This window comes from Aquarana catesbeiana, linkage group LG13, assembly GCF_042186555.1.
Source record: "Aquarana catesbeiana isolate 2022-GZ linkage group LG13, ASM4218655v1, whole genome shotgun sequence".
In the NCBI taxonomy this organism is placed as follows: Eukaryota; Metazoa; Chordata; class Amphibia; order Anura; family Ranidae; genus Aquarana; species Aquarana catesbeiana.
In genome coordinates this window covers 217,258,353-217,284,341 of record NC_133336.1, presented here as the reverse complement: position 1 = coordinate 217,284,341, position 25,989 = coordinate 217,258,353, and the positions used below count along the sequence as shown (strand labels likewise).

Here is a 25,989-nt window from a genome sequence, read left to right as displayed (position 1 = left end):
GGTGTATGGGGGAGGTGTGTCCAGGTGTATGGGGGAGGTGTGTCCAGGTGTATGGGGGAGGAGTGTCCAGCAGGGAGCAGACACATCCAGGTGTATGGGGGAGGTGTGTCCAGGTGTATGCGGGAGGTGTGTCCAGGTGTATGGGGGAGGAGTGTCCAGCAGGGAGCAGACACAGCCAGGTGTATGGGGGAGGTGTGTCCAGCAGGGGGCAGACACATCCAGGTGTATGGGGAGGTGTATCCAGCGGGGGGCAGACACAGCCAGGTGTATGGGGGAGGAGTTTCCAGCAGGGGGCAGACACATCCAGGTGTATGGGGGCGGAGTGTCCAGCAGGGGGCAGACACAGCCAGGTGTATGGGGGAGGTGTGTCCAGGTGTATGGGGGAGGTGTGTCCAGCAGGGGGCAGACACATCCAGGTGTATGGGGGAGGTGTGTCCAGGGGGGGACATACACATCCAAGTGTATGGGGGAGGTGTGTCCAGCAGGGGGCAGACACATCCAGGTGTATGGGGGAGGAGTTTCCAGCAGGGGGCAGACACATCCAGGTGTATGGGGGAGGTGTGTCCAGGTGTATGGGGGAGGAGTGTCCAGCAGGGAGCAGACACATCCAGGTGTATGGGGGAGGAGTGTCCAGCAGGGGACAGACACAGCCAGGTGTATGGGGGAGGTGTGTCCAGGTGTATGGGGGAGGAGTGTCCAGCAGGGAGCAGACACATCCATGTGTATAGGGGAGGTGTGTCCAGGTGTATGGGGGAGGAGTGTCCAGCAGGGAGCAGACACATCCAGGTGTATGGGGGAGGAGTGTCCAGCAGGGGACAGACACAGCCAGGTGTATGGGGGAGGTGTGTCCAGCGGGGGGCAGACACAGCCAGGTATATGGGGAGGTGTGTCCAGCGGGGGGCAGACACAGCCAGGTGTATGGGGGAGGAGTTTCCAGCAGGGGGCAGACACATCCAGGTGTATGGGGGAGGTGTGTCCAGGTGTATGGGGGAGGTGTGTCCAGCGGGGGACAGACACATCCAGGTGTATGGGGGAGGAGTGTCCAGCAGGGGGCAGACACATCCAGGTGTATGGGGGAGGAGTGTCCAGCAGGGGGCAGACACATCCAGGTGTATGGGGGAGGAGTGTCCAGGTGTATGGGGGAGGAGTGTCCAGGTGTATGGGGGAGGAGTGTTCAGGTGTATGGGGGAGGAGTTTCCAGCAGGGGGCAGACACAGCCAGGTGTATGGGGGAGGAGTGTCCAGCAGGGGGCAGACACATCCAGGTGTATGGGGGAGGAGTTTCCAGCAGGGGGCAGACACATCCAGGTGTATGGGGGAGGTGTGTCCAGCAGGGGGCAGACACATCCAGGTGTATGGGGGAGGTGTGTCCAGCAGGGGGCAGACACATCCAGGTGTATGGGGGAGGTGTGTCCAGCGGGGGGCAGACACAGCCAGGTGTATGGGGGAGGTGTGTCCAGCGGGGGGCAGACACAGCCAGGTGTATGGGGGAGGTGTGTCCAGCAGGGGGCAGACACTGCCAGGTGTATGGGGGAGGTGTGACCAGCAGGGGGAAGACACAGCCAGGTGTATGGGGGAGGTGTGTCCAGCAGGGGGCAGACACAACCAGGTGTATGGGGGAGGTGTGTCCAGCAAGGGGGCAGACACAGCCAGGTGTATGGGGGAGGTGTGTCCAGCAAGGGGGCAGACACAGCCAGGTGTATGGGGGAGGTGTGTCCAGCAGGCAGCAGACACAGCCAGGTGTATGGGGGAGGTGTGTCCAGCGGGGGGCATACACATCCAGGTGTATGGGGGAGGAGTGTCCAGCAAGGGGGCAGACACAGCCAGGTGTATGGGGGAGGTGTGTCCAGCGGGGGGCAGACACATCCAGGGGTATGGGGGAGGTGTGTCCAGCAGGGGGCAGACACAGCCAAGTGTAGGGGGGGAGGAGTGTCCAGGTGTATGGGGGAGGAGTGTCCAGCAGGGGACAGACACATCCAGGTGTATGGGGGAGGTGTGTCCAGCAGGGGGCAGACACATCCAGGTGTATGGGGGAGGTGTGTCCAGCGGGGGGCAGACACATTCAGGTGTATGGGGAGGTGTGTCCAGCAGGGGGCAGACACATTCAGGTGTATGGGGGAGGTGTGTCCAGCAGGGGACAGACACATCCAGGTGTATGGGGGAGGTGTGTCCAGCAGGGGGCAGACACATTCAGGTGTATGGGGGAGGTGTGTCCAGCGGGGGACATACACAGCCAGGTGTATGGGGGAGGTGTGTCCAGCAGGGGGCAGACACAGCCAGGTGTATGGGGGAGGTGTGTCCAGCAGGGGGCAGACACATCCAGGTGTATGGAGGAGGTGTGTCCAGCAGGGGGCAGACACAGCCAGGTGTATAGGGGAGGAGTGTCCAGCGGGGGGCAGACACATCCAGGTGTAGGGGGGGAGGAGTGTCCAGGTGTATGGGGGAGGAGTGTCCAGCAGGGAGCAGACACATCCAGGTGTATGGGGGAGGTGTGTCCAGCAGGGGGCAGACACAGCCAGGTGTATGGGGGAGGTGTGTCCAGGTGTATGGGGGAGGTGTGTCCAGGTGTATGGGGGAGGAGTGTCCAGCAGGGGGCAGACACATCCAGGTGTATGGGGGAGGTGTGTCCAGCAGGTGGCAGACACATCCAGGTGTATGGGGGAGGTGTGTCCAGGTGTATGGGGGAGGTGTGTCCAGGTGTATGGGGGAGGAGTGTCCAGCAGGGAGCAGACACATCCAGGTGTATGGGGGAGGTGTGTCCAGGTGTATGCGGGAGGTGTGTCCAGGTGTATGGGGGAGGAGTGTCCAGCAGGGAGCAGACACAGCCAGGTGTATGGGGGAGGTGTGTCCAGCAGGGGGCAGACACATCCAGGTGTATGGGGAGGTGTATCCAGCGGGGGGCAGACACAGCCAGGTGTATGGGGGAGGAGTTTCCAGCAGGGGGCAGACACATCCAGGTGTATGGGGGCGGAGTGTCCAGCAGGGGGCAGACACAGCCAGGTGTATGGGGGAGGTGTGTCCAGGTGTATGGGGGAGGTGTGTCCAGCAGGGGGCAGACACAGCCAGGTATATGGGGGAGGAGTTTCCAGCAGGGGGCAGACACATCCAGGTGTATGGGGGAGGTGTGTCCAGGTGTATGGGGGAGGAGTGTCCAGCAGGGAGCAGACACATCCAGGTGTATGGGGGAGGAGTGTCCAGCAGGGGACAGACACAGCCAGGTGTATGGGGGAGGTGTGTCCAGGTGTATGGGGGAGGAGTGTCCAGCAGGGAGCAGACACATCCATGTGTATAGGGGAGGTGTGTCCAGGTGTATGGGGGAGGAGTGTCCAGCAGGGAGCAGACACATCCAGGTGTATGGGGGAGGAGTGTCCAGCAGGGGACAGACACAGCCAGGTGTATGGGGGAGGTGTGTCCAGCGGGGGGCAGACACAGCCAGGTATATGGGGAGGTGTGTCCAGCGGGGGGCAGACACAGCCAGGTGTATGGGGGAGGAGTTTCCAGCAGGGGGCAGACACATCCAGGTGTATGGGGGAGGTGTGTCCAGGTGTATGGGGGAGGTGTGTCCAGCGGGGGACAGACACATCCAGGTGTATGGGGGAGGAGTGTCCAGCAGGGGGCAGACACATCCAGGTGTATGGGGGAGGAGTGTCCAGCAGGGGGCAGACACATCCAGGTGTATGGGGGAGGAGTGTCCAGGTGTATGGGGGAGGAGTGTCCAGGTGTATGGGGGAGGAGTGTTCAGGTGTATGGGGGAGGAGTTTCCAGCAGGGGGCAGACACAGCCAGGTGTATGGGGGAGGAGTGTCCAGCAGGGGGCAGACACATCCAGGTGTATGGGGGAGGAGTTTCCAGCAGGGGGCAGACACATCCAGGTGTATGGGGGAGGTGTGTCCAGCAGGGGGCAGACACATCCAGGTGTATGGGGGAGGTGTGTCCAGCAGGGGGCAGACACATCCAGGTGTATGGGGGAGGAGTGTCCAGGTGTATGGGGGAGGAGTGTCCAGGTGTATGGGGGAGGAGTGTCCAGCAGGGGGCAGACACATCCAGGTGTATGGGGGAGGAGTGTCCAGCAGGGGGCAGACACATCCAGGTGTATGGGGGAGGAGTGTCCAGGTGTATGGGGGAGGAGTGTCCAGGTGTATGGGGGAGGTGTGTCCAGCAGGGGCAGACACAGCCAGGTGTATGGGGGAGGAGTGTCCAGGTGTATGGGGGAGGTGTGTCCAGCAGGGGCAGACACAGCCAGGTGTATGGGGGAGGAGTGTCCAGGTGTATGGGGGAGGTGTGTCCAGCAGGGGCAGACACAGCCAGGTGTATGGGGGAGGTGTGTCCAGCAGGGGGCAGACACATCCAGAGCAGTAACTTAAGGACAGGAGATGCCTATCTTTTGATTTCAAGCTCTAGTTATACCTTTAGGGATGGCGGTAGGTCAGGTTTTGCAGGAGGGGAGGAGTCTGAATTCTTATGCTGTTTTTCTCTGCCATCGGATTGGCTGACTCTGTTTCTGTCTCTTAGGGGAGCACACCAAGGCTCTGATCACACAGATGACTTTGTTCAATAAAGTGCTGGCAGAGCTTCGGGAGGACATCAGAGACCAGGTAAGAGGGCGCTTGTGGGTGCAATGTGCATTAAGACCAGTGGGTGTGCTGTGTCTGGGGAACAATGAGAGTACCGTGCCTGGGGACCAATAGGGGTGTCATGGCTGGGGACCAATGGGGGTGTCATTCCTGGGGACCAATGGGGGTGTCATGCCTGGGGACCAATGGGGGTGTCGTGCCTGGGGACCAATGGGGGTGTCATGCCTGGGGACCAATGGGGGTGTCATGCCTGGGGACCAATGGGGGTGTCATGCCTGGGGACCAATGGGGGTGTCATGCCTGGGGACCAATGAGGGTGTCATGCCTGGGGACCAATGGGGGTGTCGTTCCTGGGGACTAATGGGGGTGTCATGCCTGGGGACCAATGGGGATGCTGTGTTTGGGGACCAATGGAGGTGCTGTGTCTGGGGACCAATGGGTGCACCATGCCTTGGGACCAATGGGGTTGACATGTCTGGGGACCAATAGGGGGGCTGTGTCTTCAGAAGAATGGGGTTGCCATGCCTAGGTTACCAATGGGGGTGCCGTGTCTGGGGCCCGATGGGGGTGCCGTGCCTGGGGCCCGATGGGGGTGCCGTGCCTGGGGCCCGATGGGGGTGCCGTGCCTGGGGACCGATGGGGTTGCCGTGCCTGGGGACCAATGGGGATGCCGTGCCTGGGGACCAATGGGGGTGCCGTGCCTGGGGATCAATGGGGATGCCGTGTCTGGGGACCAATGGGGGTGCCGTGCCTGGGGACCGATGGGGTTGCCGTGCCTGGGGACCGATGGGGTTGTCGTGTCTGGGGACCAATGGGGGTGCCGTGTCTGGGGACCAATGGGGGTGCCGTGCCTGGGGATCAATGGGGATGCTGTGTCTGGGGACCAATGGGGGTGCCGTGTCTGGGGACCAATGGGGGTGCCGTGCCTGGGGACCAATGGGGGTGCCGTGCCTGGGGACCAATGGGGGTGCACGGTACCCAGAGACAGCGCCCTCCACAGCTCAGAATCTTAGTAATGGACGATGAGACCTTCTATGGAGACTCCTCGTTCCTCCACTATGACATCGCTCTTCTCTTTGTGGACAGGTGAAGGAGATGTCTCTGATCCGGAACACCATCATGGAGTGCCAAGTGTGCGGTAAGTACTCGTCATCACCTACCCATCCAGCACAGGGCAGCAGCCTGATTTCCCAGCATGCACTGGTCACATTGGAAGATGTGGGGCCCCGATGTACAATCTTCCCTTATTCTTCCCTGTGTGTCTTTCCTATAAATGGATCACATATGGAGGACAGGGGGGGAGGGGGGCTGTATTCTGTACAGGAGTAAGGTGAGCCTGCAGCTGGGAAATAAGGGGAGGAACAATCATAATGGGGCAAAAAGGGGAGGAGCAATCATATTTGGGCAAAAAAGGGAGGAGCAATCATATTGGAACAAAAAGAGGAGGGGCAATCATACTAGGGAAAAAGGGGATGAACAATCATACTGGGGGAAAAGGGGAGGGGCAATCATACTGGGGAAAAAGAGGAGGAGCAATCATACCAGGGCCCTCAGGGGCGGGACATCTACGGTAGCCAGTCCCTGTGCAGTATTTGGGAGGAGCACAGATAATATTAGTGATGTTTCTGGGTCACACGCAGGCTTCCATGAACATCGGTCTCGCTGCAACCCCAATCCGTGTTTCCAGGGAGTTGACTGTATGGAGACCTATGAGTACCCCGGGTACCGCTGTGGGCCGTGCCCACCTGGATCACAAGGCAATGGGTCCCACTGCGCCGATATAGATGAGGTAACCAAACCCTGATTATTGTGAGATATCTGAGACTCCCTGTGCCCCCCCCATGTGATACTACCCCTAAAATATGACACTACCCCCCATGTGACAGACCTCCCCATGTGACACCATCACCCCATGTGACATAGACCTCCCCATGTGACATAGACCTCCCCATGTGACACCATCACCCCATGTGACTTAGACCTCCCCATGTGACATAGACCTCCCCATGTGACACCATCACCTCATGTGACATAGACCTCCTCATGTGACATCATCACCCCATGTGACATAGACCTCCCCATGTGACATAGACCTCCCCATGTGACACCATCACCTCATGTGACATAGACCTCCCCATGTGACATCATCACTCCATGTGACGTAGACCTTCCCATGTATCACCATCACCCTACGTGACATAGACCTCCCCATTTGACATCATCACCCCATGTGACATAGACCTCCCCGTGTGACATAGACCTCCCCATGTGACATAGACCTCCCCATGTGACATCATCACCCCATGTGACATAGACCTCCCCATGTGACATAGACCTCTCCATTTGACATCATCACCCCATGTGACATAGACCTCTCCATGTGACATCATCACCCCATGTGACATAGACCTCCCCGTGTGACATAGACCTCTCCATTTGACATCATCACCCCATGTGACATAGACCTCCCCGTGTGACATAGACCTCCCCATGTGACATCATCACCCCATGTGACGTAGACCTTCCCATGTATCACCATCACCCTACGTGACATAGACCTCCCCATTTGACATCATCACCCCATGTGACATCACCTCCCCGTGTGACATAGACCTCCCCATGTGACATAGACCTCACCATATGACATAGACCTCTCCATGTGACATCATCACCCCATGTGACATAGACCTCCTCATGTGACATCATCACCCCATGTGACGTAGACCTTCCCATGTATCACCATCACCCTACGTGACATAGACCTCCCCATTTGACATCATCACCCCATGTGACATAGACCTCCCCGTGTGACATAGACCTCCCCATGTGGCATAGACCTCCCCATGTGACATAGACCTCCCCATGTGACATCATCACCCCATGTGACATAGACCTCCCCATGTGACATCATCACCCCGTGTGACATAGACCTCCCCGTGTGACATAGACCTCCCCATGTGACATCATCACCCCGTGTGACATAGACCTCCCCGTGTGACATAGACCTCCCCATGTGACATCATCACCCCATGTGACATAGACCTCCCCATGTGACATCATCACCCCATGTGACATAGACCTCCCCATGTGACATCATCACCCCATGTGACATAGACCTCCCCATGTGACATCATCACCCCATGTGACATAGACCTCCCCATGTGACATCATCACCCCATGTGACGTAGACCTTCCCATGTGACACCATCACCCCATGTGACATAGACCTCCCCATGTGACATCATCACCCCATGTGACGTAGACCTTCCCATGTGACACCATCACCCCATGTGACGTAGACCTTCCCATGTGACACCATCAACCCATGTGATGTAGACCTCCCCATGTGACGCCATCACCCCATGTGATGTAGACCTCCATATGTGACACCATCACTCCATGTGATGTAGACCTCCCCATGTGACACCATCACCCCATATGATGTAGACCTCCCCATGTGACACCATCACCCCATATGATGTAGACCTCCCCATGTGACACCATCACCCCATATGATGTAGACCTTCCCATGTGTCACCATGTGTATAACCCCATGTGGGATACACTTCTCCATATGACGTAGACCTCCTCATGTGACATCATCTCCCCATATGACGTAGACCTGCTCATGTGACATAGACCTCCCCATATGATGCCATCACCCCATGTGACATAGACCTCATGTGACACCATCATCCCATGTGACGTAGACCTCCCTATGTGACATAGACCTCCCCATATGACCTAGACCTCCTCATGTGACACCATCACCCCATGTGATGTAGACCTCCTCATGTGACACCATCACCCCATGTGATGTAGACCTCCATATGTGACACCATCACCCCATGTGATGTAGACCTCCCCATGTGACACCATCACCCCATATGACGTAGACCTTCCCATGTGTCACCATCACCCCACGTGACATAGACCTCCCCATGTGACATCACCTCCCCATGTGATGTAGACCTCCACATGTGACATAGACCTCCCCATGTTACATCATCACCCCATGTGATGTAGACCTCCCTATGTGATACCATCACCCCATGTGGGATACACTTCTCCATATGACGTAGACCTTCTCATGTGACATCATCTCCCCATATGACGTAGACCTGCTCATGTGACATAGACCTCCCCATCTGATGCCATCACCCCATGTGACATAGACCTCACGTGACACCATCATCCCATGTGACATAGACCTCCCTATGTGACATAGACCTCCCCATGTGACGCCATCACCATATGTGACGCCATCACCACATGTGAAGTAGACCTCCCCATGTGACGCCTTGTGTTACCCCTGCAGTGTGCTTACGCCAATCCTTGTTTCTCGGGTTCCAAATGCATCAACACGTCCCCCGGTTTCCGCTGTGAGGCCTGTCCGCGGGGGTACAAAGGGAACTCTGTGTCAGGGGTGGGCATAGACTACGCCAAGGCCAGCAAGCAGGTAAGAACTGGGGGCAGGGAGGGGATGTCATTTGTCAATAGCCAGACCTAAGGAAAAAGGCTGCACAGGAGGCGTGGCTTCAGAGTCACCACCCTTCTGTCTCCTCTCCAGGTGTGCACCGACATTGATGAATGTAATGACGGGAACAATGGAGGATGCGCCGCCAACTCCCTCTGCACCAACTCTGTGGTGAGCGCCTACCCCACCCCAATTATACCCTTCTCCCCTCTCCACTCTACTCACCTCCTTCCATCTTCTCCCTTTAGGGCTCCTACAAGTGTGGCCCCTGTAAGCCGGGGTTTGTGGGGAACCAATCTCTGGGCTGTGTGCCCAAAAAGTCCTGTATCAGCCCTGCGTTCAACCCCTGCCACATGAATGCGCACTGCGTGTTTGAGAGGAATGGCGATGTCACTTGTGCGGTAAGTTCCCACCTGCTCCTGTATTCTCACCACTGATGGTCACCATAGACATCTGGAAAGTTCTGATTTGGCCGGTCTTGTCCTCATCCATGTCACTAACATTATCCTGTTCCTTCATCCCCACAGTGCAACGTTGGCTGGGCCGGCAACGGGTACACATGTGGCCGAGACACCGACATAGACGGTTACCCGGATGAGCCGATGCCGTGTATAGACAACAACAAACACTGCAAACAGGTGAGACGGGTGACAACTCCACAACCGAGAACTGAACTTCTACTTTTATAAGACTAGCTCCTCTATGTACCTTATTATTGTGTGTTTGTCATGTGACCCTGGATATCGCCCCTGTGGGGTGAAGGAGCGTAGAGGAAACAGCAAGGAATATAATGTCATATGACGCTGGATATCACTCCTGTGGGGTAAAGGGACGTAGAGGAAACAGCAAGGAATATAATGTCATATGACACTGGATATCACCCCTGTGGGGTGAAGGGACGTAGAGGAAACAGCAAGGAATATAATGTCATATGACGCTGGATATCACTCCTGTGGGGTGAAGGGACGTAGAGGAAACAGCAAGGAATATAATGTCATATGACACTGGATATCACCCCTGTGGGGTGAAGGGGCGTAGAGGAGACAGCAAGGAATATCATGTTATATGATGCTGGATATCACCCCTGCGGGGTGAAGGGACATAGGGGGCACAGCAAGGAATATCATGTTATATGATGCTGGATATCACCCATGTGGGGTGAAGGGACATAGGGGGCACAGCAAGGAATATCATGTTATATGATGCTGGATATCACCCCTGTGGGGTGAAGGGACGTAGAGGGCACAGCAAGGAACATCATGTCATATGATGCTGGATATCACCCCTGTGGGGTGAAGGGACGTAGAGGGCACAGCAAGGAATATCATGTTATATGATGCTGGATATCACCCCTGTGGGGTGAAGGGACGTAGAGGGCACAGCAAGGAACATCATGTCATATGATGCTGGATATCACCCCTGTGGGGTGAAGGGACATAGGGGGCACAGCAACGAATATTATGTCATATGATGCTGGATATCACCCCTGTGGGGTGAAGGGACGTAGGGGGCACAGCAAGGTATATCATGTCATATGATGCTGGATATCACCCCTTTGGGGTGAAGGGACATAGAGGGCACAGCAAGGAATATCATGTCATATGATGCTGGATATCACCAACGTGGGGTGAAGGGATGTAGAGGACACAGCAAGGAACACCCATGGGGTGAAGGGACGCACGGCAAGGAATATCATGTCATAAGACGGTGGATATTGCCCCCATGGGGTGAAGGGACACACGGCAAGGAATATCATGTCATAAGACGCTGGATATCGCCCCCATGGGGTGAAGGGACACACGGCAAGGAATATCACGTCATAAGATGCTGGATATCGCCCCCATGGGGTGAAGGGACACACGGCAAGGAATATCACGTCATAAGATGCTGGATATCGCCCCCATGGGGTGAAGGGACACACGGCAAGGAATATCACGTCATAAGATGCTGGATATCGCCCCCATGGGGTGAAGGGACACACGGCAAGGAATATCATGTCATAAGACGCTGGATATCGCCCCCATGGGGTGAAGGGACACACGGCAAGGAATATCACGTCATAAGATGCTGGATATCACCCCCATGGGGTGAAGGGACACACGGCAAGGAATATCATGTCATAAGACGCTGGATATCGCCCCCATGGGGTGAAGGGACACACGGCAAGGAATATCATGTCATATGACACTGGATATTGCCCCCATGGGGTGAAGGGACGCACGCCAAGGAACTGCTTGAAGTCTAGTTGTAGGTCTCAGTTAGTTCCTGTATACGCGGAGAGGTCACAATGCTGCAATCCACCATTCACATTCATGAGAAAGGTAACAACTCATGGTAAAAAAAGTTTATTGAGAAAAGTTACAAAGTAAAGGAAAGATTTGAAAGCAGAGAACTTATCCTGCTCAGAGATCCTCAGGAATATGAATCGAGGACCTGGTCTCCTGACCAAACGGGAGGACTTTAAGCTCCAATCCTGGAGAGTTGCCATGTAGGACCTCCTGAACCTTTCACATATGAACTCATTCACTTCAGAACCTGCAGCAGTAACACATAATTGGTGACAAGAGACATTCATTTCTGTTATTGTGGAACGTCTTCTCAGCTTGACCCAGGCTCCGGTTGTAGAACGTGGAGAACATCTCTCTATATTGCTGAACAAGACTTTCCAGGGAGAAGGAGATCTACGATCCGTTCCAAGAACATCTTTCTGCAAAGTCATTCTAACAAATAGAACCTGTTACTATATAAAGAAACCTAACATTAGCATATAAGCACTTAATAGTATCGTTAGTAGAACACTACGTAATGATTTTTCTTTATCTTGAATATATTAATTGTCTGTATCTTCTCATGTTATGCAGGATAACTGCAGACTGACCCCCAACTCCGGACAGGAGGACGCGGATAACGATGGGATCGGCGATCAGTGTGACGAGGACGCAGATGGAGACGGAATTAAGAACGTGGAGGTCATTCAGATTTGTATTGTAGTTGGACAGAAAAGTGACACTTCTATAACTATCAACCAACCAGGAGGAACCTTCCTCCATCTGACTTTCGTACATTGGAGAGGATGTTCTAGGAGAGCCAAGATAAGCTCATTGCGGCCCACATGGTGGAGTGCTAGACACAAGGGTGGGGGGAGCTCAGAAAATCTGGGGATGGAAGGTTAGAGTTCAATACACCTGGGGGTGTAGGGGTGGAGCTCAGAACACTGGGGGGTGAAGGGAAGGAGCTCAGGACACCTGAGTGTTGAGAGGTGGAGCTCAAAACACCAGGTGGTGGTGGGACGGAGCTCAGCACACCTGGGGATGGAGGGGCAGGTCACAGCACACCTGGGGGTGGAGGGGCAAATCTCAGCACACCTGGGGATGGAGGGGCAGAGCTCAGCACACCTGGGGATGGAGGGGCAGGGCTCAGCACACCTGGGGATGGAGGGACAGAGCCCAGCACACCTGGGGATGGAGGGGCAGAGCCCAGCACACCTGGGGTTGGAGGGGCAGGGCTCAGCACACCTGGGGATGTAGGGGCAGGGCTCAGCACACCTGGGGATGTAGGGGCAGGGCTCAGCACACCTGGGGATGGAGGGGCAGGGCTCAGCAAACCTGGGGATGGAGGGGCAGAGCTCAGCACACCTTGGGATGGAGGGGCAGAGCTCAGCACACCTGGGGAAGGAGGGGCAGAGCTCAGCACACCTGGGAATGGAAGGGTGGAGCTCAGCACACCTGTGGATGGAAAGACAGAGCTCAGCACACCTGGGAATGGAAGGGCGGAGCTCAGCACACCTGTGGATGGAAAGGCAGAGCTCAGCACACCTGGGAATGGAAGGGTGGAGCTCAGCACATCTGGGGATGGAAAGGCAGAGCTCAGCACACCTGGGAATGGAAGGGTGGAGCTCAGCACACCTGGGGATGGAAAGGCAGAGCTCAGCATACCTGGGGATGGAAGGGTGGAGCTCAGCACACCTGGGGATGGAAGGGTGGAGCTCAGCACACCTAGGGATGGAAGGGTGGAGCTCAGGACACCTGGGGATGGAAGGGCAGAGCTCAGGACACCTGGGGATGGAAGGGTGGAGCTCAGCACACCTGGGGATGGAAGGGCGAAGCTCAGTACACCTGTGGATAGAAGAGGGGAGCTCAGCACACCTGGGGATGGAAGGGTGGAGCCCAGCACACCTGGGGATGGAAGGGTGGAGCTCAGCACACCTGGGGATGGAAGGGCGGAGCTCAGCACACCTGGGGATGGAAGGGAGGAGCTCAGCACACCTGGGGATGGAAGGGCGGAGCTCAGCACACCTGGGGATGGAAGGGCGGAGCTCAGCACACCTGGGGATGGAAGGGCGGAGCTCAGCACACCTGGGGATGGAAGGGCGGAGCTCAGCACACCTGGGGATGGAAGGGCGGAGCTCAGCACACCTGTGGATGGAAAGGCGGAGCTCAGGACACCTGGGGATGGAAGGGCAGAGCTCAGGACACCTGGGGATGGAAGGGCGGAGCTCAGCACACCTGGGAATGGAAGGGCGGAGCTCAGCACACCTGGGAATAGAAGGGTTAGAGCTCAGCACACCTGGGGATGGAAAGGCAGAGCTCAGCACACCTGGGAATGGAAGGGTGGAGCTCAGCACACCTGGGAATGGAAGGGCGGAGCTCAGCACACCTGGGAATGGAAGGGCGGAGCTCAGCACACCTGTGGATTTAAGGGTGGAGCTCAGCACACCTGGGAATGGAAGGGTGGAGCTCAGCACACCTGGGGATGGAAGGGTGGAGCTAAGCACACCTGGGGATGGAAGGGCGGAGCTCAGCACACCTGGGGATGAAAGGGTGGTCCTCAGCACACCTGGGGATGGAAGGGTGGAGCTCAGCACACCTGGGGATGGAAGGGCAGAGCCATACCTGGGGGTGGAGAGGCGGAGCTCAGAACCCTGGGGGGACGGAGCCATATAACCGGTACCAGCGGTGTTCTCACTTACTGCCTCCTTACACAGGATAACTGCAGGCTCATTCCCAATAAGGACCAACAAAATTCGGACACGGACTCCTATGGTGACGCCTGTGACAACTGTCCCAATGTCCCCAACAACGACCAGAAGGACACCGATGCCAACGGTGAAGGAGACGCCTGTGACAATGACATTGATGGTGATGGTGAGCCCCAACCTGATTTACATTTATATTCTGGGGGGAGGTAAGGGCTGGTGGGGGGCAGACTTTCAAGGTAAATACCCCTCTCTGTATGTGCAGGGATCCCCAACATGCTGGATAATTGCCCCAAAGTGCCGAACCCCCTCCAGACGGACAGGGACGTGGACGGGGTGGGCGATGCCTGTGACAGCTGCCCGGAAACCAGCAACCCCACGCAGGTAAGAAATGTGTGGTCATGTGACCCCTGGTGCTCCAGGTGAGATGATTGGCTGCTGCAGAGCAATATACTCCTCCCCCACAGTCCCTGCCCTTCCTTTACACCCTCCTGTCCTTCCTCCAGACAGATGCCGACAGCGACCTGGTGGGCGACATGTGTGACACCAACCAGGACAAGTAAGACCCTTCCTCTGTTTTCTCCTCTCATTGGCTAATAATGTTCCTCTTTCTTCTGATTGGGTAATAATGTTCTCATTGGGTAATCATATTCTTCTCTACTCTGATTGGCTAATAATTTGGTTCTCTACTCTGATTGGGTAATAATGATCTTCTCATCTCTGTTTGGCTAATAATGTTCTTATATCCTGTTATTGGCTAATTTATATTCTTCTCTACTCTGATTGGCTAATATATAATGTTCTATTCCCCTCTGATTGTCTAATAATGTGGTTCTCTACTCTGATTGGGTAATAATGATCTTCTCATCTCTGTTTGGGTAATAATGTTCTTCTCTTTTCTGATTAGCTAATAATGTTATTCTCTCCTCTGATTCGGTAATAATGTTCTTCTCTCCTCTCATTGGCTAATAATATTCTTCTTACCTGTAATAATAATAATATTCCCCTCCCCCAGTGACTGTGCCTAGGCTGAGATGATGTCATCAGTCTGCTGCAGGTAGGAGTAGGCATTTCCTCACTCTCCCCTCCCCCAGCGATCAGACTGTATATTGTAACTTTGTAGCCAGTAACAAGGTGAGACTGATGACAGGTCCACTTTGATGTGTAGCTGTTATTGGTGATGAAGAGGGGGGATGGAAGACTTATTTATTACAGAGCGGATTGGTGGTCACTGCCATGATTGGGGACACCAGTGTCCAATCAGAAGGCCGACACTGAATCTGACGATTGTCCTTCCTCAGGGACGGGGACGGTCACCAGGACACCAAGGACAACTGTCCAGAGATCCCCAACAGCTCCCAGCTGGACTCGGACAATGACGGTGTGGGCGACGAGTGTGACCAGGATGATGACAATGATGGCATCCCCGACTACATCCCACCCGGACCCGACAACTGCCGCCTGATCCACAACCCCAACCAGAAGGACACCGACGGTACGGAGGAGAACCTACCCGTGTGGGTGATGATGGTGGTCACTATGTGAAGGATGGAGATGAGGGTCACTATGTGAAGGATGGAGATGAGGGTCACTATGTGAAGGATGGGGATGAGGGACACTATGTGAAGGTTGGAGATGAGGGACACCATGTGAAGGTTGGAGATGAGGGACACCATGTGAAGGATGGGGATGAAGGTCACTATGTGAAGGATGTGGATGGGGGTCACTATGTGAAGGATGGGGGTGAAGGTCACTATGTGAAGGATGGGGATGGGGGTCACTATGTGAAGGATGGGGATGGGGGTCACTATGTGAAGGATGGGGATGAGGGACACTATGTGAAGGATGGGGATGAGGGTCACTATGTGAAGGATGGGGATGAGGGTCACTATTTGAAGGATGGGGATGGGGGTCACTATGTGAAGGATGGGGGTGAAGGTCACTATGTGAAGGATGGGGATGGGGGTCACTATGTGAAGGATGGGGATGAAGGTCACTATGTGAAGGATGGGGATGAAGGTCACTCTATGAAGGATGGGGATGAAGGTCACTCTATGAAGGATGGGGATGAGGGACACTATGTGAAGGATGGGGATGAGGGTCACTATGTGAAGGATATGGATGATGGTCACTATGTGAAAGATGGGGATGAGGGTCACTATGTGAAGGATAGGGATGATGGTCACTATGTGAAGGATGGAGTTGAGGAACACCATGTGAAGGATGGGGATGAAGGTCACTCTATGAAGGATGGGGATGAAGGTCACTATGTGAAGGATGGGGATGAAGGTCACTATGTGAGGGATGGGGATGAGGGTCACTATATGAAGAATAGGGATGAAGGTCACTATGTGAAAGATGGGGATGAGGGTCACTATGTGAAGGATGGGGATGAGGGTCATTATGTGAAGGATGGGGATGAGGGTCACTATGTGAAGGATGGGGATGAAGGTCACTATGTGAAGGATGGGGATGAAGGTCACTATGGGAAGGATGGGGATGAGGATCACTATGTGAAGGATGGGGATGAAGGTCACTATGGGAAGGATGGGGATGAAGGTCACTATGTGAAGGATGGGGATGAAGATCCTATCACAATCTGGATTAGCAGCAAGGATGGGAAGTGTTATCATAATGGGGGATTTTAATTATCCAGACATAGACTGGGCGGAGGGAACCGCGCATTCATTTAAGGCTCGCCAGTTCCTTAATGTCTTGCAGGACAATTTTATGGGTCAGATGGTAGACGCACCAACTAGAAATAAAACATTACTAGATCTACTGATTACCAACAATACAGACCTGATCACAGATGTGGAAATACGGGGCAATTTAGGTAACAGCGATTACAGGTCAATTAGTTTCAGTATAAATCACACAAATAGGAAACATAAAGGGAATACAAAGACACTGAATTTCAAAAGAGCCAACTTCCCTAAACTACAAACCTTGCTAAAAGGCATAAATTGGGATAAAATATTAGGAACAAAGAATACGGAGGAGAGATGGGTTTGCTTTAAGAGCATATTAAATAAGGGCATTAGCCAATGTATCCCATTGGGTAATAAATTTAAAAGAGAGAACAAAAATCCTGGATGTCTTAACGCCAATGTAAAAATGCATATAAAAGCAAAGGAGAAGTCCTTCAAAAAATACAAGGTCGAGGGATCATCATCAGCATTCAGACTTTATAAAGAATGCAACAAGAAATGTAAGGGTGCAATTAGGACGGCTAAGATAGAACATGAAAGACACATAGCGGAGAAGAGCAAAAAAAATCCCAAGAAATTCTTTAAGTATGTAAACAGTAAAAAAGGGAGGACAGACCATATTGGCCCCATAAAGAATGAGGAAGGACATCTGGTTACAAAGGATGGGGAGATGGCAAAGGTATTGAATTTATTCTTCTCCTCAGTCTTCACGAGGGAATCGGGGGGCTTCAGTAACCAAAACTGCAGTGTTTATCCTCATGACACAACACAGGAAGCACCTACATGGTTAACAGAGGACAGAATTAAAATTAGGAAAAAAGTTCAAAATGCAGCGCTTAAATGAAGCAAAATATATAAAAATATATGTAAAAAAAATGTGTAATAGTCCATGTGAAAATCAATATAAGATAAAGATGACGTAGAGCCTCCACCAAACTTCAACGTGCAAAAGAAAAGCACACCACACCCTAAGGCCTAAGGCTGGCCGATGCAAGTACACTGTGAGCCGCGGAGTTTTTATATGTCATGATGTTCCTTTCTACCTATAAGTCGACTACAATAAAAAGGTGTGTTTTACTTTTACGGGCTTCACTATTGTTGCTTTTCTCCTTATTGGGTTTATATCCTGTTGGTGATTGCACAATATATCCATCTCTTTGTGTGAGTCCTGATGTCTTCTTGATATTGATGAACCAGGATATCTCTATTCTATGACCTGCCTATCAAGTATGGAGTGTGTCATTCCAATCCATTACGAACCTCTTGCATCATATGATTGCATTGCTTGTTTTCATATCTTTCTGGTAAGCAGATTGATAGCACGTGGGTGTGGCGTGCTTGTCTTTTGCACGTTGAAGTTTGGTGGAGGCTTTACGTCATCTTTATCTTATATTGATTTTCACATGGACTATTACACATTTTTTTTTACATATATTTTTATATATTTTGCTTCATTTAAGCGCTGCATTTTAAACTTTTTATATTTGTGTTGGATGAATCAACAAACTGTGCTGGCTGCTTTCCCTGTTCTTCTTCTTTTAGTTAGCGCAGATATTTGTTCACCCAGAATTAAAATTAGACTTGAGAAACTTAACATTAATAAATCACCGGGACCAGATGGCTTGCATCCGAGGGTACTTAGGGAACTCAGTCAGGTGATTGCCAGACCGTTGTTCCTAATTTTTACAGACAGTCTACTGACTGGAATGGTACCAGCTGATTGGAGAAAAGCCAATGTAGCACCAATATTTAAAAAGGGCCCAAAAAACATCCCTGGGAATTACAGACCAGTTAGCCTAACATCAATAGTATGTAAACTCTTGGAGGGGATGATAAGGGACTATATACAAGATTTTAGTAATAAGAATGATATCATTAGCAGTAATCAGCATGGATTCATGAAGAATCGTTCTTGCCAAACCAATCTATTAACCTTCTATGAGGAGGTGAGTTGCCATCTAGATAAAGGAAGGCCCGTAGACGTGGTGTATCTGGATTTTACAAAAGCATTTGACACAGTTCCCCATAAACGTTTACTGTACAAAATAAGGTGCGTTGGCATGGACCATAGGGTGAGTACATGGATTGAAAACTGGCTACAAGGGCGAGTTCAGAGGGTGGTGATAAATGGGGAGTACTCAGAATGGTCAGGGGTGGGTAGTGGGTTTCCCCAGGGTTCTGTGCTGGGACCAATCCTATTTAATTTGTTCATAAACGATCTGGAGGATGGGATAAACAGTTCAATCTCTGTATTTGCAGACGATACTAAGCTAAGCAGGGCAATAACTTCTCCGCAGGATGTGGAAATCTTGCAAAAAGACCTGAACAAATGAATAGGGGAGGGGCAACTACATGGCAAATGAGGTTCAATGTAGAAAAATGTAAAATAATGCATTTGGGTGGTAAAAATCTGAATGCAATCTATAGACTGGGGGGAGAACCTCTGGGGGGATCTAGGATGGAAAAGGACCTGGGGGTCCTAGTAGATGATAGGCTCAGCAATGACATGCAATGCCAAGCTACTGCTAATAAAGCAAACAGAATATTGGCATTAAAAGGGGATCAACTCCAGAGATAAAACGATAATTCTCCCGCTCTACAAGACTCTGGATGGGGATGAAGGTCACTATGTGAAGGATGGGGATGAGGGTCACTATGTGAAGGATGGGGATGAAAGTCACTATGTCAAGGATGGAGATGAGGGTCACTATGTGAAGGATGGGGATGAGGGTCACTATGTGAAGGATGGGGATGAGGGGGTCACTATGTGAAGGATGGGGGTGAGGGTCACTATGTGAAGGATGGGGATGAAGGTCACTATGTGAAGGATGGGGATGAGGGTCACTATGTGAAGGATGGGGATGAGGGTCACTATGTGAAGGATGGGGATGAGGGGGTCACTATGTGAAGGATGGGGGTGAGGGTCACTATGTGAAGGATGGAGATGAGGGTCACTATGTGAAGGATGGGGATGAGGGTCACTATGTGAAGGATGGGAATGAAGGTCACTATGTGAAGGATGGGGATGAGGGTCACTATGTGAAGGATGGAGATGAGGGGGTCACTATGTGAAGGATGGAGATGAGGGTTCACTATGTGAAGGATGGGGATGAGGGTCACTATGTGAAGGATGGAGATGAGGGTCACTATGTGAAAGTTGGAGATGAAGGTCAATATGTGAAGGATGGAGATGAGGGGTCACTATGTGAAGGATGGGGGTGAGGGTCACTATGTGAAGGATGGGGATGAGGGGGTCACTATGTGAAGGATGGAGATGAGGGGTCACTATGTGAAGGATGGGTATGAGGGTCACTATATGAAGGATGGAGATGAGGGTCACTATGTGAAGGTTGGAGATGAAGGTCACTATGTGAAGGATGGGGATGAAGGTCACTATGTGAAGGATGGGGATGAGGGTCACTATGTGAAGGATGGGGATGAGGGTCACTATGTGAAGGATGGGGATGAAAGTGACTATGTGAAGGATGGGGATGAGGGTCACTATGTGAAGGATGGAGATGAGGGTCACTATGTGAAGGATGGAGATGAGGGTCACTATGTGAAGGATGGGGATGAGGGGGTCACTATGTGAAGGATGGAGATGAGGGGTCACTATGTGAAGGATGGGTATGAGGGTCACTATATGAAGGATGGAGATGAGGGTCACTATGTGAAGGATGGGGATAAAGGTCACTATGTGAAGGATGGAGATGAGGGTCACTATGTGAAGGATGGAGATGAGGGTCACTATGTGAAGGATGGAGATGAGGGTCACTATGTGAAGGATGGGGATGAGGGGGTCACTATGTGAACGATGGAGATGAGGGGTCACTATGTGAAGGATGGGTATGAGGGTCACTATATGAAGGATGGAGATGAGGGTCACTATGTGAAGGATGGGGATGAGGGTCACTATGTGAAGGATGGAGATGAGGGTCACTATGTGAAAGTTGGAGATGAAGGTCAATATGTGAAGGATGGAGATGAGGGGTCACTATGTGAAGGATGGGGATGAAGGTCACTATGTGAAGGATGGGGATGAAGGTCACTATGTGAAGGATGGGGATGAAGGTCACTATGTGAAGGATGGGGATGAGGGTCACTATGTGAAGGATGGGGATGGAGGTAACTATGTGAAGGATGGAGATGGGGTAACTATGTGAAGGATGGGGATGGGGGTAACTATGTGAAGGATGGAGATGAGGGTCACTGTGTGAAGGATGGGGATGGAGGTCACTATGTGAAGGATGGAGATGAAGGTCACTATGTGAAGGATGGGGATGAAGGTCACTGTGTGAAGGATGGGGATGAGGGTGACTATGTGAAGTTTGGAGATGAGGGTCACTATGTGAAGGATGGAGATGAGGGTCACTATGTGATGGATGGGGATGAGGGGTCACTGTGTGAAGGATGGGGATGAGGGTCACTGTGTGAAGGATGGGGATGGAGGTAACTATGTGAAGGATGGGGATGAGGGTCACTATGTGAAGGATGGAGATGATGGTCATTATGTGAAGTTTGGAGATGAGGGTCACTATGTGAAGGATGGGGATGAGGGTCACTATGTGAAGGATGGGGATGAGGGTCACTATGTGAAGGATGGGGATGAGGGTCACTATGTGAAGGATGGGGATGAGGGTCACTATGTGAAGGATGGGGATGAGGGTCACTATGTGAAGGTTGGAGATGAGGGTCACTATGTGAAGGATGGGGATGAGGGTCACTATGTGAAGGATGGGGATGAGGGTCACTATGTGAAGGCTGGGGATGAGGGTCACTATGTGAAGGATGGAGATGAGGGTCACTATGTGAAGGATGGGGATGAGGGTCACTATGTGATGGATGGGGATGAGGGTCACTATGTGAAGGATGGGGATGAGGGTCACTATGTGAAGGATGGGGATGAGGGTCACTGTGTGAAGGATGGGGATGAGGGTCACTGTGTGAAGGTTGGAGATGAGGGTCACTATGTGAAGGATGGGGATGAGGGTCACTATGTGAAGGATGGGGATGAGGGTCACTATGTGAAGGATGGGGATGAGGGTCACTGTGTGAAGGATGGGGATGAGGGTCACTGTGTGAAGGTTGGAGATGAGGGTCACTATGTGAAGGATGGGGATGAGGGTCACTATGTGAAGGATGGGGATGAGGGTCACTATGTGAAGCATGGGGATGAGGGTCACTATGTGAAGGATGGGGATGGGGGATGTGGGTGTGTGTGTGTGAGGGATGGGGAGTGAAACATTTAGACCGGGCTCTCTTCTCTATCTACAGCTTCAGCCTCTCCTCTCCATATCTGCAGCCTCAGCTCAGCCTCTCCTCTCCGTTCCTCTGCCTCTTCTGTCTTTGATTGCTGGACTGTCCTTATGTCTGATCCATCAGAGAGTCAGGTATGACGTTTTCCCATCATGCCTTCTACATTGTGGGGTGTAAGAGGTGTGATCCCCCCCATGTCGGTGATCTTCTCACCAGAAATGGGATCTTTTAGTACAACCCTCACCTTCTTCTATGGCTGAAACGCTGAGGACTTGCCCTTGAGTCAGGGAGTGACGCTGTAGATGCTGGGAAATTCCGATTCTCTCAGCGCCACCATCATCCTCCCCAGTCTGAGGCCAGCCTCGTCCTGCACAGTTCAGGGGATAGACTGATGGGCTGTTTTACAAGCGTTGTAGTCTACGTTGTTCAATGCTATTATATATATCAATAATCAGTATAATACGAATCTGATATAACAAGAAATGGTGCCATTAGACCAGGACTTCCCCAAGATGGTGGCATTAGACCAGGACATCCCCAGGATAGTGCCATTAGACCAGGACTTCGCCAGGATGGTGCCATTAGACCAGGACATTCCCAGGATAGTGCCATTAGACCAGGACTTCCCCAGGATGGTACCATTACACCAGGACTTCCCCAGGATGGTGCCATTAGACCAGGACTTCGCCAGGATGGTGCTATTAGGCTAGGATGTCCCCAGAATGGTACCATTAGACCAGGACTTCGCCAGCATGGTGCCATTAGATCAGGACATTCCCAGGATAGTGCCATTAGACCAGGACTTCCCCAGGATGGTACCATTAGACCAGGACTTCGCCAGGATGGTGCTATTAGGCTAGGACGTCCCCAGAATGGTACCATTAGACCAGGACTTCCCCGGGATGGTACCATTAGACCAGGACTTCCCCAGGATGGTGCCATTAGACCAGGACTTCGCCAGGATGGTGCTATTAGGCTAGGACGTCCCCAGAATGGTACCATTAGACCAGGACTTCCCCGGGATGGTGCCATTAGACCTGGGTGTCGCTAGAATGGTGCCATTAGACCAGGACTAACCCAGGATGGTGTCATTAGACCAAGACTTCCCCAGGATAGTGCCATTAGACCAGGACTTTGCCAGGATGGTGCTATTAGGCTAGGACGTCCCCAGAATGGTGCCATTAGACCAGGACTTCCCTAGGATGGTGTCATTAGACCAGGACTTCCCCAGGATAGTGCCATTAGACCAGGACTTTGCCAGGATGGTGCTATTAGGCTAGGACGTCCCCAGAATGGTGCCATTAGACCAGGACTTCCCTAGGATGGTGCCATTAGACCAGGACTTCCCCAAGATGGTGCCATTAGACCAGGACATTCCCAGGATGGTGCCATTAGACCAGGACTTCGCCAGGATGGTGCCATTAGACCAGGACATTCCCAGGATAGTGCCATTAGACCAGGACATTCCCAGGATGGTGCCATTAGACCAGGACTTCCCTAGGATGGTGCCATTAGACCAGGACTTCCCCAGGATGGTGTCATTAGACCAGGACTTCCCTAGGATGGTGCCATTAGACCAGGACTTCCCCAAGATGGTGCCATTAGACCAGGACATTCCCAGGATAGTGCCATTAGACCAGGACTTGCCCAGGATGGTGCCATTAGACCAGGACTTGCCCAGGATAGTGCCATTAGACCAGGACTTGCCCAGGATGGTGCCATTAGACCAGGACTTCCCTAGGATGGTGTCATTAGACCAGAACTTCCCTGGGATGATGCCATTAGACCCAGGCACCATTTGTTCTGAGTGTTTCTTGCGGTGGCCTTGTGTTGACACTCAGTATTCTTTTCACAGGAGATGGCATTGGTGATGTGTGCGAAATTGATTTCGATAATGACTCCGTGGCCGACAACTATGACGTCTGTCCTGAGAGCGCAGAGGTGACGCTTACCGACTTCAGAGCGTACCAGACGGTCATCCTGGATCCAGAGGGTGACGCGCAGATAGACCCCAACTGGGTGGTGCTGAACCAGGTGACGCGGGGTGTCGGGGTGTTCATTGTGTCAGGAGAAGGTGCTGAGGTCACCTTGGTTATAGGTCCGTGCTCCTGCACACTCACCAATTAGATCAGGTCTTTTATTCTCCAGCCACCATGATTAAGTGCATGCTGAAATCTGATTGGTGGGTGTGAGGTTGCACAATTCCTGCTGAAGACAAATCTTAAATCGGATTGCTTGTTATATACTGCTATATGTTGTCTGCAGAGGGCCCCTCTATATCTGAGTGTGTGCAGAGGGCCCCCCTATACCTGAGTGTGTGCAGAGGGCCCCCCTATACCTGAGTGTGTGCAGAGGGCCCCCCTATACCTGAGTGTGTGCAGAGGGCCCCCCTATACCTGAGTGTGTGCAGAGGGCCCCCCTATACCTGAGTGTGTGCAGAGGGCCCCCCTATACCTGAGTGTGTGCAGAGGACCCCTCTATACCTGAGTGTGTGCAGAGGGCCCCCCTATACCTGAGTGTGTGCAGAGGACCCCTCTATACCTGAGTGTGTGCAGAGGGACCCCCTATACCTGGATGTGTGCAGAGGGCCCCCCTATACCTGAGTGTGTGCAGAGGGCCCCCCTATACCTGAGTGTGTGCAGAGGGCCCCCCTATACCTGAGTGTGTGAAAGGGACACCCTATACCGGAGTGTGTGCCGAGGACCCCCCTATACCTGGGTGTGTGCAGAGGACCCCCCTATACCTGAGTGTGTGCAGAGGGCCCCCCCCATACCTGAGTGTGTGCAGAGGGCCCCCCTATACCTGAGTGTGTGCAGAGGGCCCCCCTATACCTGAGTGTGTGAAGAGGGCCCCCCCTATACCTGAGTGTGTGAAGAGGGCCCCCCTATACCTGAGTGTGTGCCGAGGGCCCCCCTATACCTGGGTGTGTGCAGAGGGCCCCCCTATACCTGAGTGTGTGCAGAGGGCCCCCCTATACCTGAGTGTGTGCAGAGGGCCCCCCTATACCTGAGTGTGTGCAGAGGGCCCCCCTATACCTGGGTGTGTGCAGAGGGCCCCCCTATACCTGAGTGTGTGCAGAGGGCCCCCCTATACCTGAGTGTGTGCAGAGGGCCCCCCTATACCTGAGTGTGTGCAGAGGGCCCCCCTATACCTGGGTGTGTGCAGAGGGCCCCCCTATACCTGAGTGTGTGCAGAGGGCCCCCCTATACCTGAGTGTGTGCAGAGGGCCCCCCTATACCTGAGTGTGTGCAGAGGGCCCCCCCTATACCTGAGTGTGTTCAGAGGCCCCCCTATACCTGAGTGTGTGCAGAGGACCCCCCTATACCTGAGTGTGTGAAGAGGGCCCCCCCTATACCTGAGTGTGTGAAGAGGGCCCCCCTATACCTGAGTGTGTGCAGAGGGCCCCCCTATACCTGAGTGTGTGCAGAGGGCCCCCCTATACCTGAGTGTGTGCAGAGGGCCCCCCTATACCTGGGTGTGTGCAGAGGGCCCCCCTATACCTGAGTGTGTGCAGAGGGCCCCCCTATACCTGAGTGTGTGCAGAGGGCCCCCCCTATACCTGAGTGTGTGCAGAGGGCCCCCCTATACCTGAGTGTGTGCAGAGGGCCCCCCTATACCTGAGTGTGTGCAGAGGGCCCCCCCTATACCTGAGTGTGTTCAGAGGCCCCCCTATACCTGAGTGTGTGCAGAGGACCCCCCTATACCTGAGTGTGTGCAGAGGACCCCCCTATACCTGAGTGTGTGCAGAGGGCCCCCCTATACCTGAGTGTGTGCAGAGGGCCCCCCCTATACCTGAGTGTGTGCAGAGGGCCCCCCCTATACCTGAGTGTGTGCCGAGGGCCCCCCCTATACCTGAGTGTGTGCAGAGGGCCCCCCCTATACCTGAGTGTGTGCCGAGGGCCCCCCTATACCTGAGTGTGTGCAGAGGGCCCCCCTATACCTGAGTGTGTGCAGAGGGCCCCCCCCTATACCTGAGTGTGTGCAGAGGGCCCCCCTAT

The 25,989-nt window shown here is 53.2% G+C and overlaps 1 protein-coding gene across 1 annotated transcript in view; it reads left to right on the top strand.

Annotated features, from left to right (window-relative positions):
• Positions 1–25,989, top strand: part of THBS3 (thrombospondin 3) — a 55,876-nt gene that overhangs the window by 17,544 nt on the left and 12,343 nt on the right. The window contains exons 6-18 of the mRNA XM_073608795.1: positions 4,511–4,593; positions 5,659–5,710; positions 6,213–6,361; positions 8,891–9,031; positions 9,143–9,220; positions 9,298–9,450; positions 9,577–9,687; positions 11,911–12,018; positions 14,034–14,193; positions 14,290–14,408; positions 14,531–14,583; positions 15,326–15,519; positions 23,847–24,025. Coding sequence (XP_073464896.1) covers positions 4,511–4,593; positions 5,659–5,710; positions 6,213–6,361; positions 8,891–9,031; positions 9,143–9,220; positions 9,298–9,450; positions 9,577–9,687; positions 11,911–12,018; positions 14,034–14,193; positions 14,290–14,408; positions 14,531–14,583; positions 15,326–15,519; positions 23,847–24,025 — 1,580 coding nt within the window. The remainder of the gene's footprint in view (positions 1–4,510; positions 4,594–5,658; positions 5,711–6,212; positions 6,362–8,890; positions 9,032–9,142; positions 9,221–9,297; positions 9,451–9,576; positions 9,688–11,910; positions 12,019–14,033; positions 14,194–14,289; positions 14,409–14,530; positions 14,584–15,325; positions 15,520–23,846; positions 24,026–25,989) is intronic.